Below are 15,946 nucleotides of genomic sequence, written 5' to 3' on the forward strand. Positions count from 1 at the left end.
TAAGAACCAAATAAGTAAATAAGCAAAAAATATTAAAAAAGAGCTTTGATGACTCCAAATCTCCATGGATTGCTTGAAGGTTGATTATAGCTTAGTTGGGTGTGTTCTGGGGTAGTTTGAATTTGTTAATTTACTCTTAGTTTGAATCCAAAGCTGGTTTAATTCAAATCTTTTTGAAAAGAGTGTTTTATGAAGAAGCAAAAAAAAAATCAGTTGTTTTATCGTTTCAATCGGTTGTTTCATACTTAAGGTTTTTGAAACTGGTTTTAGCATATTTGAACTTGGTTGACTTTGCTGTCAAACCAATTCAATTGATTATTTCGACAAAATAACCGACTTTTTTTTTTAATTTCTTAACAGAATTATGTTAAGTTAGTTAAATCTGTTTTAAATGATTTTAAACTGATTTGGGTTTTATAATAAATGTTTTCAACTGCTAATTGGAGTATAAATGTTCTGTTTTACGCTCCTAGCATTAACTTACCAGATCAGTTTGTGAAATCAAGTTTTCTCCAAGATTGCTTAAGGCTTTGGATATTTCTCTAAGAGTGAAGTAGGACTTGCTGTGTACTTTGATTTGATTTGTACCAGGGGTGATCAATCCTATTTTTTTCTTCATTTGTAATTTTGTAAGTACTGGTGTTCACAGATTCAGAGGGTGTTCTGATCTATGGTGTGATTGTAGTGTGCCAAAGGAAGTGTGTGTTCTTGAGGGGATCAAGATCACTTCTTTGGTGGTTGTGTGTTTGTAATTTGTGATTGATTGCATAGTGGATACCCAGTGGTTTCTGGAAACTGGATGTAGCTCTTGGGATAAGAGTGAACCAGTATAAATTTCAACCAGTATAATATCTTATTACAACACTACGTTTTTCTCAAGTTTGACAGTGAACTCTCAACTCTCATGCTAAAAAAATAATTGTCAAGTTCAAGTTCCTATATACAAGACAAAATTGACTTACAACTTCCAACAAGGAACGTTTCTCATAAGAACTAACCACTTGTACAACGATTCAGTTACGATAAACATGAGGAGTTAGCAATTACTGAGAAGTTCCACAAAGAGACAGACGATCTAAGATTTAATCTTTGGGTTCTTCATAGACGAAAGCTAACCATTAGACAATTAAACCACTAGATTGTTTAAGATCAGTAGATGATGACGAACTAATTGAGAATATCAAACAGCTAGACGATTTAACACCTCTATACGGTATAGGAAAATTGAACTTATATTTTTATCTAAACCAAATCTTCACAAAAACAAAGAACCAACATAAATATACAATAAGACCAATAAACAAAAAATATACAAGTGTTATTTGGGAGAAAATACTTAAAGTATTATAGTCTTATTAGTTGTTGAAACATTTATCTTCGGGTTGTGTGAAAACCATTGTAAATTATTCACTATATGAACTTATACCCTCTTGAGATTTATCTTTGCTATCATTTAGAGTGTTTTATTTGTTATCTTTAAGAAGGATAACTTGGAGAGGTTGGTGTACTCAAATAACTGCAGAAGTTGGTGTACTCATTGTAATCATTGTATCTTGATTAGTGGAATGTCTTAAACAATTGACTTAAGGGGACGAAATGTAATATAGTTTTGGGTGAATCGGTATAAATTCTTGTGTTCTCTTTCTCTCTCTACTCTTTCTAGTTGTTTTTCTTTAAGAGTTGCTTATCTTGGTGTGTTAGACGGTCTATTAGACGTCTATTTTATCCGCTGCGAAAAGAGTCAAAGGATCCATTCAACCCCACCCCTTTTCGAGCCAATTGACCCTAAGGGATGGAGTCTTTATACCTGAACTCAATCAACATATTTTAATGTTAGTTTCTTCAAGTGAATTGGTTATAGTTCTAGCGTCTGACCAACGTGTAAAGTTGCAAAATGATTACTTATATTTAAAAACATTTTGGTAGAACATTTTAATAACTATTGACATAAGAATTCTCATTTTATGGTTAGTGTAGATGATAATAGCATGTAAAGAAATGACATAACGAGGAGAGAATATGTACGCAACAATTTATACTAGTTCGTTTATCTTACAAACTACATCTAGTTCTTGGTCAACCAATAAAGTTGAAGTAGGTAGATTAATATTGTGAAGTACACATCGAGTATTATTTGGGTTTGTAGTCACTCTTGGCTAGTCCTCTTAAGTATTCTTGATACAAGTCACTGTTAGAATGTATTGCCTGAACAATAGGGGGTAAATTGTTTTCGCAAGATTTTCTCAAATATTGGAAGTAGAGTGAAAATATCTGTAAATTCAATCAATTGATTTATCTATTCAACTGGATTATTGAATAGATTAGCAGTTCTTTAAGAAATATCAACCAATTGTTTTACCAAAACAATTGATTGTTTAATACAACATAAAACATAAAACAATTTATAAAGCAGTTTATCAGAGGCAGGAAAGAGAGATTCACACATCGAAATTTATATTGGTTCACTCTTAACCAAGAGTTACATTCAATCCTCAAATAACCACTGAGAATTCACTATGCAATTAAAACTAGATTACAAACCACACCAACAATTTTTTATTTTGAACCCCTCAAGAACACACAACAATATTAGCCAAAACCATATTTCCATAACCACTTTCTAAAACTCTTTTAAACACAATTACGGATTCAAATGAAACAAATAGAATACACCTGGGCTTTACAAAGTTGTAGAACAATATAATAGAAAACTCGGATTCTTACTTCACACACAAACAATGATCCAAGACTCCAAGAATGAGTAAAAGATTTGTTTATCTTCTCTTGAAAACGTTTTTCATAAAGCTATCTTCTTCTTTTTCAAATGATCAAAACCTAGCCTTTTATATAGACTTTAAAAAGTGGTTAAAACTATTTGATCATTAATTGAAACATTTAAAAACAGTTTAAAAATCTATATCAAAATTTTGTTAAAAACACTTGATTGATTTTCAAAACAAAAAGGATTGATTTCTTTTTTGTTAAATACAACACATAAAACAGGCAATTCATTTATCGAAATAATCGACTGTTTTGGCTTTACAGAAAAGACAAAAGAAAACAAATCATTTTTAAAACTTTTCAAAAATACTAAGTGTAATTCAATCGGTTGTCGCAATGAATCAATCGGTTGAAAAACTTGTTGTAGTTACCAGACTTTGAAAAAATGCTTTTTCAACTAATTTAAATCACGAAACAACTAACTAAAATTAACACAAATTTTAGAAAACAAAACTTTGAAAAGAGAATTAGAATCAAATGAACCTAGATCATAACTAGGTGTAAATGAACAATTCAAAATCTACTAAACAACACACATATAACAGTAGATCCATCAAGTCTTCAAAGCTTGATTTGGAAATTATCAAAGCACCTCGTTCAACAGTCACTCCTACTTAACTAAGTATTCTTTGGGCCCGTAGCCACTTTTGATTAACTCCTTAAATATTCTTTCCTCAAGGCACTCCTGGCTAATACTGGGTATTCTTTACGCCTAGCCACTCTTGGCTAACTGACTATTCTTTCAAAATTGCAGCCATTTCTTTACCCCTTAAATATACAATGGTTGTGTTCACTTTCTTAGGTAGCTGGATAAACACTCAAAGTGTTTTCCATTAGGTTCATCTGGATCTCAATACTTTAATCTTCGTTAAGCTTGAGGGTCCTTCTATGAAGTTGTGAGGTGTGCTCTATCATCTTATCAACATTTTGGTATAGTGTAACTTCTACTCTATTGACTTTAAAGGAACGCTATTGAGCAGGATTTTGGCATCACATATCCTTTCCTCATTTTTTCTTCATCTTCTGAATGAAATCCCTTTTATAAACTCTTGAAGAATTAGTCATTATGCAATCATTTATATCTGTTGAGCATCTTTACTTCAATGCATGTCCATTATGCATCTAACAAGTTTTAACATGATCGTTGCATTTATACGGTTTCGATCTTTGCTCCTCTCTTTTCATAATGCCCTTGATAACTAACAACACTTATCTCCCTAGGTAGTATAGTTTTTTTGCATAAATTCATGATTGGTGTGTATTTTGTACCGGGCAAATAACTCAAAAGTTGAAAAAAAAATTATGCTAGTAAGTTGATGAAAGAAACAACTTTAGCTCATGTGTCGAGAGATCTTTGATATTTGATTTTGGACAAATTTCTTTGGCAAACATTCTCTATAAACATAGAGTAAGCACATGGATATTTATTTTAGGTACGAGATTTGCTTATTTTATACATGTCGTCTGATGTTTAGTGCATGTTTCATCTATTCTTATGTGCATCTTATCAGACTTAAAGAAAAATGTTACATAGTATTATATTGTTTGTCAAACAAACACTTGCATCTTACATTATATGTTATTTTTATAAAACTATCTTAAAGACAAAGTGTGATCATGTTTTATGTTTAATTGTATTTAAAAATTAATTAAAATATTGGAGTGTTAGACTTTTACCTTAAAATGTTGAAATATGATTTATTTATTTTTTGTTAAAAAAGAGAGTACTTGTTTAATTATAAAAAAATTAAAAAAAAAACTTTCATTAGAGAAAAATGTTTTTTTTTATCATTAGAGAAAAATATGAAAAAATAAATAATTTTTTTTATAAGTTCAAGCAATTTATACATGTTATAACTTTTATATTTCTTGCATCCTACCTATGCATCCACCTAAAAAATTGAGGTGTTAAAAGATTAATTATTTTTTAGTCAATCAAGTGTAGGGACTAAAAAAACACGTTATTTTGAGTCAACTACATAGGAAAAGTATCATTCTGAGGAATCAGAAACTATAAATATAGAAAGAAAAGTTATGCTATAAGGCTTAGATAAAATAACCAAGAGAATTAGAAAAATTAAGGTCTGCCATCATTGTCCAATGGTACCATCACACCATGGTCTTGTGCTCTGGCCTGTGAGTGAACTCAAAATCTATGTGCACAAAAGCCCTCTCAACATCTGGAAGTTGCTCTAGCTTCTCCTGGAGTGTCTCACCAATGTTGTGTGCTTGATGGAGAACCATGTCTTCTGGCAGCACAATGTCAACTTCCACAAAGTAATGTGCACCAAAGGTGTATGCTCTAACAGTATCTATATGCTTAATCTGCTCATGATGATTCCATATGAGGTAAGTTAACTTGGCCAGAAAATCAGGTGGTGCTGTCCTTCCAATGAGTGACCAAACATTCTCAACCACTGTCCTGGCCCATGTGTTAATTGTATACAGTGCTATCTGCATTAACCCACATTCATGGTATCATTAGTTTTGAAGACTTCACAGTTTTGAAGTGGCACACACCAGGAGTTTATTGCCATTGTAGAATATAATGGAACATCATGATGTTTTTGTCCATAAAAACATCATGATGTTTTGTTTTAGTCCCAATAAAATCTCTATTTCTTTTTATATACATTTACAAAATCATGTGAATTTAGTCCCTCTCCAAAGTCAAAAAAGAAAGTGTGTAATAAGGGACTAAAACCACATCATTTTATAAAATGGTGGGAAAATTCAATAACTTTTTAGGGACTAAAACAATAATTCATTATATTTGTAGGACAAAAACATATTAACTCGTAAAAGATGATTATTGAATATAAACCTAGTAGAAAAATTACAGTAGAGTGAATGCAAAGGAAGAGAAAGTAAGGTGAAATTGGTTTAGAAAACCTTTTATGGGCACATAAAAGGCTATTCTCAATACATAAGACTAAGAGAAAAAGCCACCTTGCATTAACATTGTGAAAATACATAATAACTGAAAACTAAAGAGAAGCATTAGGATGTAGTTATGAACTCACAATTATAGCTCCTGTTGGATCAATCCACCAGTAGAACTTGACAGCTAAAACAGCAGCAGCTAATCCAACAGAATTAGTAATCACATCAAAAAAGTGATCTTGTGCATACGCTCTAACGATTTCATTTTTAAATCTTCTGCAGTAGACCATGAGAATGAACTTCACTATAGTCACACCCACCATAATCCCGATCATCCAATGCAGTTTTGTTGGATCCATGTTAGGCTTAGACTGTAAGAAAAAAGAATAATATAAGAAGAAATTAAAACTGTGTCGATATAATAATTATGGGAACAAACAAGAACAAAAGTTTATCTAAATTACCTTGGAAATAAGTTCTCGGGCAGATTCAATCAAAATCTGCAACCCCAAAGTTGCCATTACTGATGCAAAAACAATGATACCCTGCACAGGAAATCGTATCAGCATGTAGCTGCATTAAGAAACCATGCAATTACTATTTTGAAACTATCTCTGTATAACCAATTATTGCTACTCTCACTATCTTGTCACTATATGAAAAGGTTGCATTTACTGAAAAACAGTTTAAAGTACGTCTTACCAATGGCTGCATGCGTTTCTTTCCAATTGGATAGTGAAATTGGTTTGGGTTTTTCATGGCATGAGCAGTAAACCATAATATGAACCCTGACAAGAGATCTAAGAGAGAGTCCATGGTTGAGGCAATGACTGCCAATGATCTGCTCGCAATTGAGGCATAAACCTTTGCAACAAACAGCACCAAGTTACAAATATTTGAGGCATGAATAGCCATTCTCTCACTCTTTGCTAGTTGCTTCATTTCATCCTGAGAAACATTTGGCAGACATATTTAGTAGAGTTCTCTTCCTATATTCAACCAAATCATTTATCTGCACTTGTTTGAGATGATCAAGTTTAATGGAAAGTCATAAATTCACTGAGATTATTGTCAAAAACTGGTTAGTGCTGCTCCATGTATGGAAAATAATGAGTAAATCGTGGTGATAGAACTATCAAACCTCAGAGAGAGCTCCAGGGAAACCACCCGTTTCAGTTATAGTCTCCATCTCAGTAAATCCTTCAAGGAGTCTTTCCTGCTGCTTGTAATATTCTGCCACTTTCCGTTGCTTCCCTAAAACACAAATTAACAGAGGGATTAGAGAGTAAGTACAGCAAAATCCACAAGTCAGAGAATATGGATTTAACTGAAACATGTTGCTGATGAATTTAAATGCAAAATTCTCTGATTGAACATATCTTTTCTTAACTCAATTTAGTTAATAATCAATAATGCTAAAATTTTCAAATCACCATTTACTAAGCCCTTTTTCAACTAAAGATTTTTAAAATTTTAAACATTATGTGAACTGTACACGGTCAACTTTTGTCTAGTACTTTGGTCAACTGTTATTTAATATTCGGAGAAAAGAATGATCTGACAGCAACAGGACCCAGTTTCATGTCATGTGAGAAGGCATTAAGGAGAGGAAAATCCATGCTTGATTATGGTTTGAAAACTTTATGTGTGGAATCAAGTACAAGAGATTCTAACAAGAAAGGAATTATACACGATATGATCAATGGAGTATCTATCTCTAATAATAGTAATCAATCATCTCTAATAATAGTAATCATTATCGATAAAAATCCCCGTGTACTTTTTATCAAAGTAATGGAATTTTACCAAACTAATCAAACACAAGCAAAAAATATGCACATTCACAATAAAAGACTCTGCCTTTATCGAAAGATTCCCACCATGGCCTAAAAACAAAAAAACTACCTCGGTTTCACAATTCCAAACATCACAGAAGACAAAACACACTTATAACGCACACAAAAAGACGTTTAAGTTTAAAGATTCAAAGGAAGCCTCAATTTGCAGGATTCAACATATGCTCGGTAACCGTAGAGACCAAAACAGACCTAACACACAAGATAAAGAGTGAACAAAAACAGAGCCATCACAACCCAACACATCACCATCATTAACAAACCACACCCATTACACAAAACAGAATTTTGACTTAAGAACCCAGACACGGATACGGACACAAACGAAGTTTTTTTTTTCTGGTTTTTTTGACGTTAGGAGGGAAACGTGTCTCCTCCGGCATATCCAGAGGACCGTTTCCGGTCCAATAAAAAGCGTCCGACGTGGTGTCGGACACACTTCCGTCGCGTGTATGTGTCCGGTGTTTCCGAGCTTCATAGATTTTGACAAGTTCTAAGAGAAGAAAGAGAGGTGACGAATGCATGAAGACCGTAAAACAGAAAAAAGAAAGAAGAAAGAATGGTCTCACTTGGTTTACGAAGAAGGCTGTGAAAAGTGAAGGGTCGTTTACGTTGATGATCATCTGTTTGGCTTGGCAAACGAAACTCGTTCAAGTTAAGTCTCCACGAAGCTTTTGCAACCTCTCCCTCCGCTGCCGTCAGAAGTGGTTCCCTCCGGCGGGGTGTGCCGCCAGTCTCCTCCATGTTTGGTTATCTGAATGTCTGTTTTGGTTTGGTTTTGGTTTGGGTTTGGTTTTGGTTAATGCTGAGTGATAATGATAACTGTTTTCCCAGATATAATGCGACAAGAAAGGGAGCAAAAAAAGCTGTGATATAAGATTTCCTTCATAACAAAAAGTAAAACAAATATATTTGGCAACCGTTTATAATAATATAATAATATTTTAAATTTAAAAAAACAGACACATATATATATAATACCAAAAACATGTGTTAACTTTTGTATCATAAAATAGAAATAAAAGATTAAAACTTATTATAATATTTAATTATTAAAATAAAAAATATTATGAAATTTATAGAAACATACCTTCATAAAATAAAAACTAATTTTGTTATAGATTTTTTTTATTGTAAATAACTAATTGAATTTATAAATTATTTACAAAACCAAAAGTGTAAAATAAAATAAATTATATTAATATAAATAAAATTGGTGACGAATTGGATTATAAATAAGAATGTAAAGTGCATACTTCATAACTTTATGTAACAGACTCCTTTACTGTTTATCTCGTACATTAAATAAATGAAAAAATAAACAAAATTTTATTTAAAGAATTTTTTACTTTTATATTTTTTAATTTTAATAATAATTAATTTTTTTATTTTAAAAATTCAAAAATCATAAACACAAAATGTATGCGTTTTTACTAGTTTAAATAAAAGAACATTTGAAAGAAAAAATATAGTCTCCTCAATTTAGTATTTTAAAAGCTAAAAGTATACTTTTTAAAATAAAAAATCTAAATAAAATTTTTAAAAAATCAAATTATTTTAAATTTTAAATGTTTTTTAAATCAATGACTAATATTGTCCCACATTTTAAGGACACATATAAATAATATCTATAATCTATATATCTATATTTATATAATTCTTTTAATTTTTAATATCTCAGATATCAGATTTATATTTTAAAAAATTAATTTTTTAATTATATATATATTCTAGTTATCATAAGTTTGAAATAACTTTAATATCATATTAAGAATAAAAAAATATAAAATTAATATCTTTTATGTCAAATATACACATAGGATATTTATTTATAAATGAAAATAATAACATAATCAATAACATAATAATATAAACTATTAATTAAGCATTTTATATTAACACTCTTAATAGTAATTGTTTGCCCTACCTATTCCTATGTAGAACTATAATAGTGTGTTTAAATGATAACTTTGTTCAAATCATATTTTCAAATTAAATACTTGTTGTGTTTAACTTCTTCAGATGAAGTGGTGCTTATCTCGGTGGAGTCCTTATTTAGAAAACCAAAAACTTCCGATGGTAATTGTACCGGTAGGCACCGACCGACCGACCGGATGCACAATAAATGTAAGGGCATTTATGTAACAAGCTAAGGTGGTTAAGATACATCTCCGAAGAATAAGGAATATGTGTTTAAAGAAGATATGTTCCCCGGGTATTCCGGAGCACGACTGCCGGGTATTCCGGAGCACGACTGGCAAGACATATCCATAACCACCCTGAGCCCAAGGGACAGAAAGCCCATTAGGCAACCCTATAAATACTGTGCTCAAGCCAGAGAAAGGTACGTTTTCATTCACTTACGAAACCGCGCTTAGAATCTCATACTTACTTGAGCGTCGGAGTGCCTTCGCATGTATCCTCCCCCGCCCGACCGAAGGAGACACCAAGAAGGAACGACCAACTGAAGGAGACACCAAAAAGGAACGACCGACCTAACGAGAAGAAGATCGACACGTCAGCAATCTCATTACGTCAACCGACCGTGTCTGGGCCCCATTTCTCCAAACAGGTACAATTGGCGCCCACCGTGGGGCCGAGGCAAATCTTCAATTTTTGAAGCTATAATGGTTGCGACAAGAAACAACAACGACGCTATGACAGAACAGATGACTATGATTCAAACCCTCCAAGCTCAGATGGAGGAACTGCGACAAAAGGGGATGGAAGACCATCGTCAACATGAAGAAGATAGACGCCGCCAAGAAGAAGAAATCGCCTTATTAAGAGAGCAGAATGCACAACTCCAACAACAGGTCGATAATCCCGAACGAGAAGGCCAATCCCATATGGCCGACCGAACCGCCTCTCGCATACCTACACCTGCCAATACCAATCCTGCTTCCAGAGCTGAAACAGTCGAAAGAAAGTCAAGTAAAAGGGGTCATCCTTTTACAGACGAAATTATCACCACTCCACTTCCTGACAAATGGAGAGGTCTCGCTATTAAACTCTATGACGGCTCGACCGACCCGGACGAGCATTTAAATGTCTACAAGACGCAAATGACTTTGTACACCACAGATAATAATGTGTGGTGTAAAGTATTCCCCACGTCGCTCCAGGGAGAACCTCTTACTTGGTTTACAGAGCTGTCTCCGAATTCCATTGACGACTTCGACGTCTTAGCCGTAAAATTCTCTACTCAGTATGCCACCAGCCGACCGCATCACATGTCCTCCATGTCTCTCCTAGCGGTACAACAAGAAAAAGGTGAATCTCTCAGAACCTTTTTAGATAGGTTCAACAAAGCATGCATGCACATCCGAGGACTCAAGCAGGAAGTTGCATTGCACCATTTGGTATCGGCCATCCGGCCGAGCCGTTTTACTGAAAGTCTCATCAAGAAACCGCCTCAAGACATGGAAGACCTTCGAACTCGAGCAACCAAATTCATGCAAATCGAAGAACACATCGATTACCACCAACGGTTCAAAACCGTCGAATCTGGAGTCCTCAAAGATCAAACCCCGAACAAAGAAAGAGAAGTCGAGACCGAACGCACCGCCCGAATCACTCCAAGATCCGAACGGAGCAGAGGAGGCCGAATCCCCAGGTTTAACAGTTATACCCCCTTAACTGTGCCGAGGGGACGAGCCCTAGATGAAGCACTACAAACAGATTTAATTCCGATATTGAAGCAATATCAAACGCCACCGAATGCAGACACCGCTAAGCATTGTCAATACCATCGAAACTTCGGCCATACGACCGAAGGATGTCAGGCGTTGAAGGAGAAAATCGAAGAGCTCATTCAGGCTGGTCATTTGAGACAGTTCGTTAAGAGGGCAAGAAATTCAAGATCCCCACCACGGACTACCGACCGTACATCTCGTGGTGCCGACCGGTCTTACCGTAACGATTATAAACGCCGAACCGACCATAACCAGGCTTCGCGGAAACGCAGTGAAAGCCCCGTTCGGCGTACACGCGCCCGCAGCATAAGTCCCGACCGAAACACCCGCCCTCGCCAACGAGTCCGCGAAGTCATCAACATGATTGCTGGACCCGTTAATTTGGGCGAACCGAACCACGAAGCTAATTATATAGCTGGAGGTTTTGCCGGTGGCGGGTGCTCAAATTCCGCCCGAAAGAAACATCTCCGAGACATCCAGTCCGCTCATGCTACCACAAGGAGGCGTCCACACATACCTCCGATCACCTTCACTGACGATGACTTTACAGCTATAGATCCAGCCCAGGACGACCCTATGGTAATCACTGTCGAAATTGACAAGCTCGCAATTGCCAAGACCTTGGTTGACCAAGGTAGCTCAGTCGACATATTATACTGGGAAATCTTCAAAAAAATGCGCATTCCAGAATCAGAAATTCAACCCTATAACGAACAAATTGTAGGGTTCTCAGGTGAACGGGTCGACACTAAGGGGTATATAGACTTGTATACAACATTCGGTGAGGAAGATGGTCTCCACAAAACAATAAACGTACGATATCTGCTGGTTAACGCCCAGACTTCTTACAACATCCTGCTCGGCCGGCCGTCTATCAACAGATTAAAAGCCATTGTCTCCACCCCACACTTAGCCATGAAATTCCCTTCGGCCACTAACGACATTGCAACCATCCATGTCGATCAAAAAACCGCTAGGGAATGCTATGTCGCAAGTTTGAAAAGTGAGCCAACTCGACGACTCTATACAACCAATCCGGACGACCGAGTCCCGCAAAAACGAGGATGTTCCCCCACACGGCGTTCCGGACGATACATGTCCCGTCGTCAGATGATAGCCCTTGTTGACCTCGACCCTCGCATGGACGATCCCCGTATGGAAGCAGGAGAAGACTTGCATCCATTCCCGCTTCGCGATGATCGCCACACTACGCACATCGGTACTTCGCTGAAACCGGACGACCGAATAGCCATCGGGACGACACTTGTTAAAAATTCCGATCTTTTCGCCTGGACGGCCGCTGATATGCCTGGCGTAGACCCACAGGTTATCACTCACCGATTATCACTGTATAGAGAAGCTAAGCCAATAGCTCAAAAGAAAAGACATCTAGGCGAGGAACGACGTCAAGCCGCACGTGAGGAAGCCGACAAATTGTTACAGGCTGGATTCATTCGGAAGGCCCATTACACCACATGGCTAGCCAACGTGGTTATGGTGAAGAAAGCGAACGGAAAATGGCGTATGTGTGTTGACTACACAGACCTCAATAAAGCTTGCCCAAAAGACTCGTATCCTCTGCCTACCATTGATCGTCTCGTTGACGGTGCAGCCGGGCATCACATCCTCAGCTTCCTTGATGCCTACTCTGGCTATAATCAAATCCAAATGCACCCGGCCGACCGAAAGAAGACGGCCTTCATGACTGATTCCGGCAATTTCTACTATGAAGTGATGCCCTTCGGACTCAAAAATGCCGGAGCCACTTATCAAAGACTAATGGACCACGTATTCCACGACATGATTGGTAGGAATGTTGAAGTCTATGTCGATGACATCGTCGTCAAGTCCGACTCATGCAAACAACATATTGCCGACCTAAAAGAAGTTTTTCAGGCCCTCCGCCAACACCAGATGCGACTCAATCCTGACAAGTGTGCGTTCGGCGTCGAGGGGGGGAAGTTCTTAGGTTTTATGCTAACTCATAGAGGCATAGAAGCTAACCCCGAGAAGTGCAGAGCTATCTCCGAAATGCGAAGTCCCAACTCCATTCACGAAATTCAGAGACTTATCGGCCGACTCACCGCACTATCCAGATTTGTTCCTAAACTCGCCGAACGGACGAGGCCCATCGTCCGACTACTGAAAAAAGCATCCCGCTTCGAGTGGTCGACCGAATGTGAGAAAATTTTCCTCGATTTGAAAACCTTTTTATCAACCCCGCCGGTCATCCAGAAACCGAACGCACGAGAACCCATCATAGTCTACCTCGCCGTTTCACACGAAGCTGTCAGCTCAGTCTTAGTGCAAGAAATTAATTTTGAAGAACGGCCGGTTTACTTCGTCAGCCGCGCCCTTCATGGCGCCGAAATCCGATACCAGACGATCGAAAAGGTAGCCATGGCCCTCATCATTACCGCCCGACGAATGCGTATGTATTTTCAGAATCATCGGGTTATTGTTCGGACAAATTACCCTATTGTAAAGATCCTCACTAAGCCAGATTTAGCCGGACGAATGATCGGTTGGACGATCGAACTATCCGAATTCCATATTCAGTACCAACCACGCGGAGCGATCAAGTCGCAAGCTCTCGCCGACTTCGCAGCTGAACTCACTACTTCTTCAGCCGACACCGAACATTCATCATGGATCTTATATGTTGACGGCTCCTCCAACGAGAGGTCGTGCGGCGCTGGAGTTGTTTTGGAAGGCCCCGGCGAGATTGTCATCGAGCAAGCCCTCAAATTCGACTTCAAAGCTTCAAACAATCAAGCCGAATATGAAGCCATATTAGCCGGTCTACGTCTCGCTCAAGAATTAGAAATCACTAAGTTAATTTGCAAAAGTGATTCTCGGCTTGTCATCGGTCAGCTTAACGACGAATATGAAGTCCGAGAAAGCTTTTTACAGCGATACTATCACTTAGTCAAACAGTCGATGAGCACCTTTTCCGAAATTTCTATGCAGCACGTTCGACGCGATCACAATACCCGCGCGGACGCCTTGTCCCGGTTAGCAACCACGAAGTGTAAAGGAATACATCGGTCGGTCATCCATGTTACGCTTGCACGCCCAAGCATCGACCTACAGGAATGCCTGACGACCGACACGGAATCTACTTGGATTACCCCAATCAAGCAATATTTACTCGACGGCACATGTAGTCCTCTCGGCGAAAAAACCATGAAGCTGCAGGCCGCCCGTTTTGTCTTAATCGGCGACGACCTTTATCGCCGAGGTTATACCCAACCACTCCTTAAATGTTTGACACCAGACCAAGCTTCCTATGTCATCCAAGAGTTGCACGAAGGAATTTGCGGAACCCACTCCGGCGCACGGACAATGGCTGCCAAAGTATTCCGGGCCGGATACTACTGGCCGACCGTCCAGGGTGACTGCACCAATTTCGTCCAAAAATGCCTTAAATGCCAAGAGTTTGGCACTTTGTCCCATCAAAAGCCTGAGGAACTCCATTTTATGTTATCACCTTGGTCGTTCGTCCAATGGGGTATGGACATCATTGGTCCTTTCGCCCCCGGTAAAGGCCAGTGTAAATTCTTACTAGTCGGCATTGATTACTTCACCAAGTGGATCGAAGCCGAGCCCCTGACTGCAATCACCGCCCGCAATGTTCAAAATTTCGTATGGAAAAATATCGTTTGCCGCTTCGGGCTTCCACAAATCATCATCACCGATAACGGTCGGCAATTCACCGACCGAACATTAGCTGAATTTTACGAGAAGCTCCACATCAAACACATCGCTAGTTCAGTCGAACATCCGCAAACAAACGGACAGGCTGAAGCTGCAAACAAAGTCATTTTGAACGAACTGAAGAAACGTCTCGGCCCAGCAAAGGGCAACTGGACTGAAGAACTCTTAGAAGTCTTATGGGCATATCGCTGTACTCCTCAGACAACTACACAAGAAACGTCGTACAGCCTAACGTATGGCACCGAAGCTATGATCCCCGTCGAGATTGGCGAACCCTCTCTCCGCCGGCAAACCCTTGATCTTGATCTAAACAAGGAAAGCCTCTCGGTCGGCCTCGATCTCATCAACGAACTCCGGGACAAGTGTAGAATTAGAGAAGAAGCATGCAAAATTCGGGCGGCCAGACGATACAACTCCAAAGTTAAACCAAGATTGTTCCACAAAGGCGACTTAGTATGGCGAATGCGGAGCAGCGCACGGAAGGAAGGAGGCAAGTTCTCCAGCAATTGGGAAGGACCTTTCCGCATAGCAGATACGGCAGCCGGTGGAGCCTATTATTTAGAACATTTATCTGGGAAGGAAATACCGAGAACGTGGAATGCCACGCATCTCAAATTTTATTACAGTTGAACTTTAATAATAAAAGTGCACTCTTTCCTCGCTCGGTCAGTTTTTCCCTAAGGAGGGTTTACGACCGGGAAGGTTTTAACGAGGCACTAAATTAAAATCCAAATCTCCTAGTCCTTTACTCAATTTATATCTCGTTCGGTTTCATAGGTATTTAACATAATCGGAATTATTTATGCCTCGTTCGGCATCAGAATTTATCGGATTTATATATGCCTCGTTCGGCATCAGAATTATTACTTTAACGTAATCGGAATTATTTATGCCTCGTTCGGCATCAGAATTTATCGGATTTATATATGCCTCGTTCGGCATCAGACTTATTACTTTAACAATCGGAATTATTTATGCCACGTTCGGCATCAGAATTATTCAATTATCTATGCC

At 37.9% G+C, this 15,946-nt stretch overlaps 2 protein-coding genes across 2 annotated transcripts; one reads left to right on the top strand and one right to left on the bottom strand.

Moving 5' to 3' along the window:
* Positions 1-4,721: 4,721 nt before the first annotated feature.
* On the bottom strand, positions 4,722-8,371 carry LOC137834981 (metal tolerance protein 10). Its single transcript, XM_068643262.2, has 6 exons — positions 8,090-8,371; positions 6,806-6,918; positions 6,367-6,612; positions 6,129-6,209; positions 5,805-6,035; positions 4,722-5,235 (listed from the first exon to the last, which is right to left on the bottom strand). Exons 1-6 carry the CDS (start codon positions 8,262-8,264, stop codon positions 4,891-4,893), a joined length of 1,191 nt encoding a protein of 396 aa, XP_068499363.1. The 5' UTR covers positions 8,265-8,371; the 3' UTR covers positions 4,722-4,890.
* Positions 8,372-10,369: 1,998 nt separating this feature from the next.
* LOC150027446 (uncharacterized) lies at positions 10,370-15,717 on the top strand. The gene is made up of 3 exons (XM_090302370.1): positions 10,370-12,712; positions 13,661-15,422; positions 15,710-15,717. Exons 1-3 carry the CDS (start codon positions 10,370-10,372, stop codon positions 15,715-15,717), a joined length of 4,113 nt encoding a protein of 1,370 aa, XP_090158496.1.
* Positions 15,718-15,946: the final 229 nt, after the last annotated feature.

Source organism: Phaseolus vulgaris, chromosome 5 (genome assembly GCF_051622355.1).
Source record: "Phaseolus vulgaris cultivar YP4 chromosome 5, ASM5162235v1, whole genome shotgun sequence".
Lineage (NCBI taxonomy): Eukaryota > Viridiplantae > Streptophyta > Magnoliopsida > Fabales > Fabaceae > Phaseolus > Phaseolus vulgaris.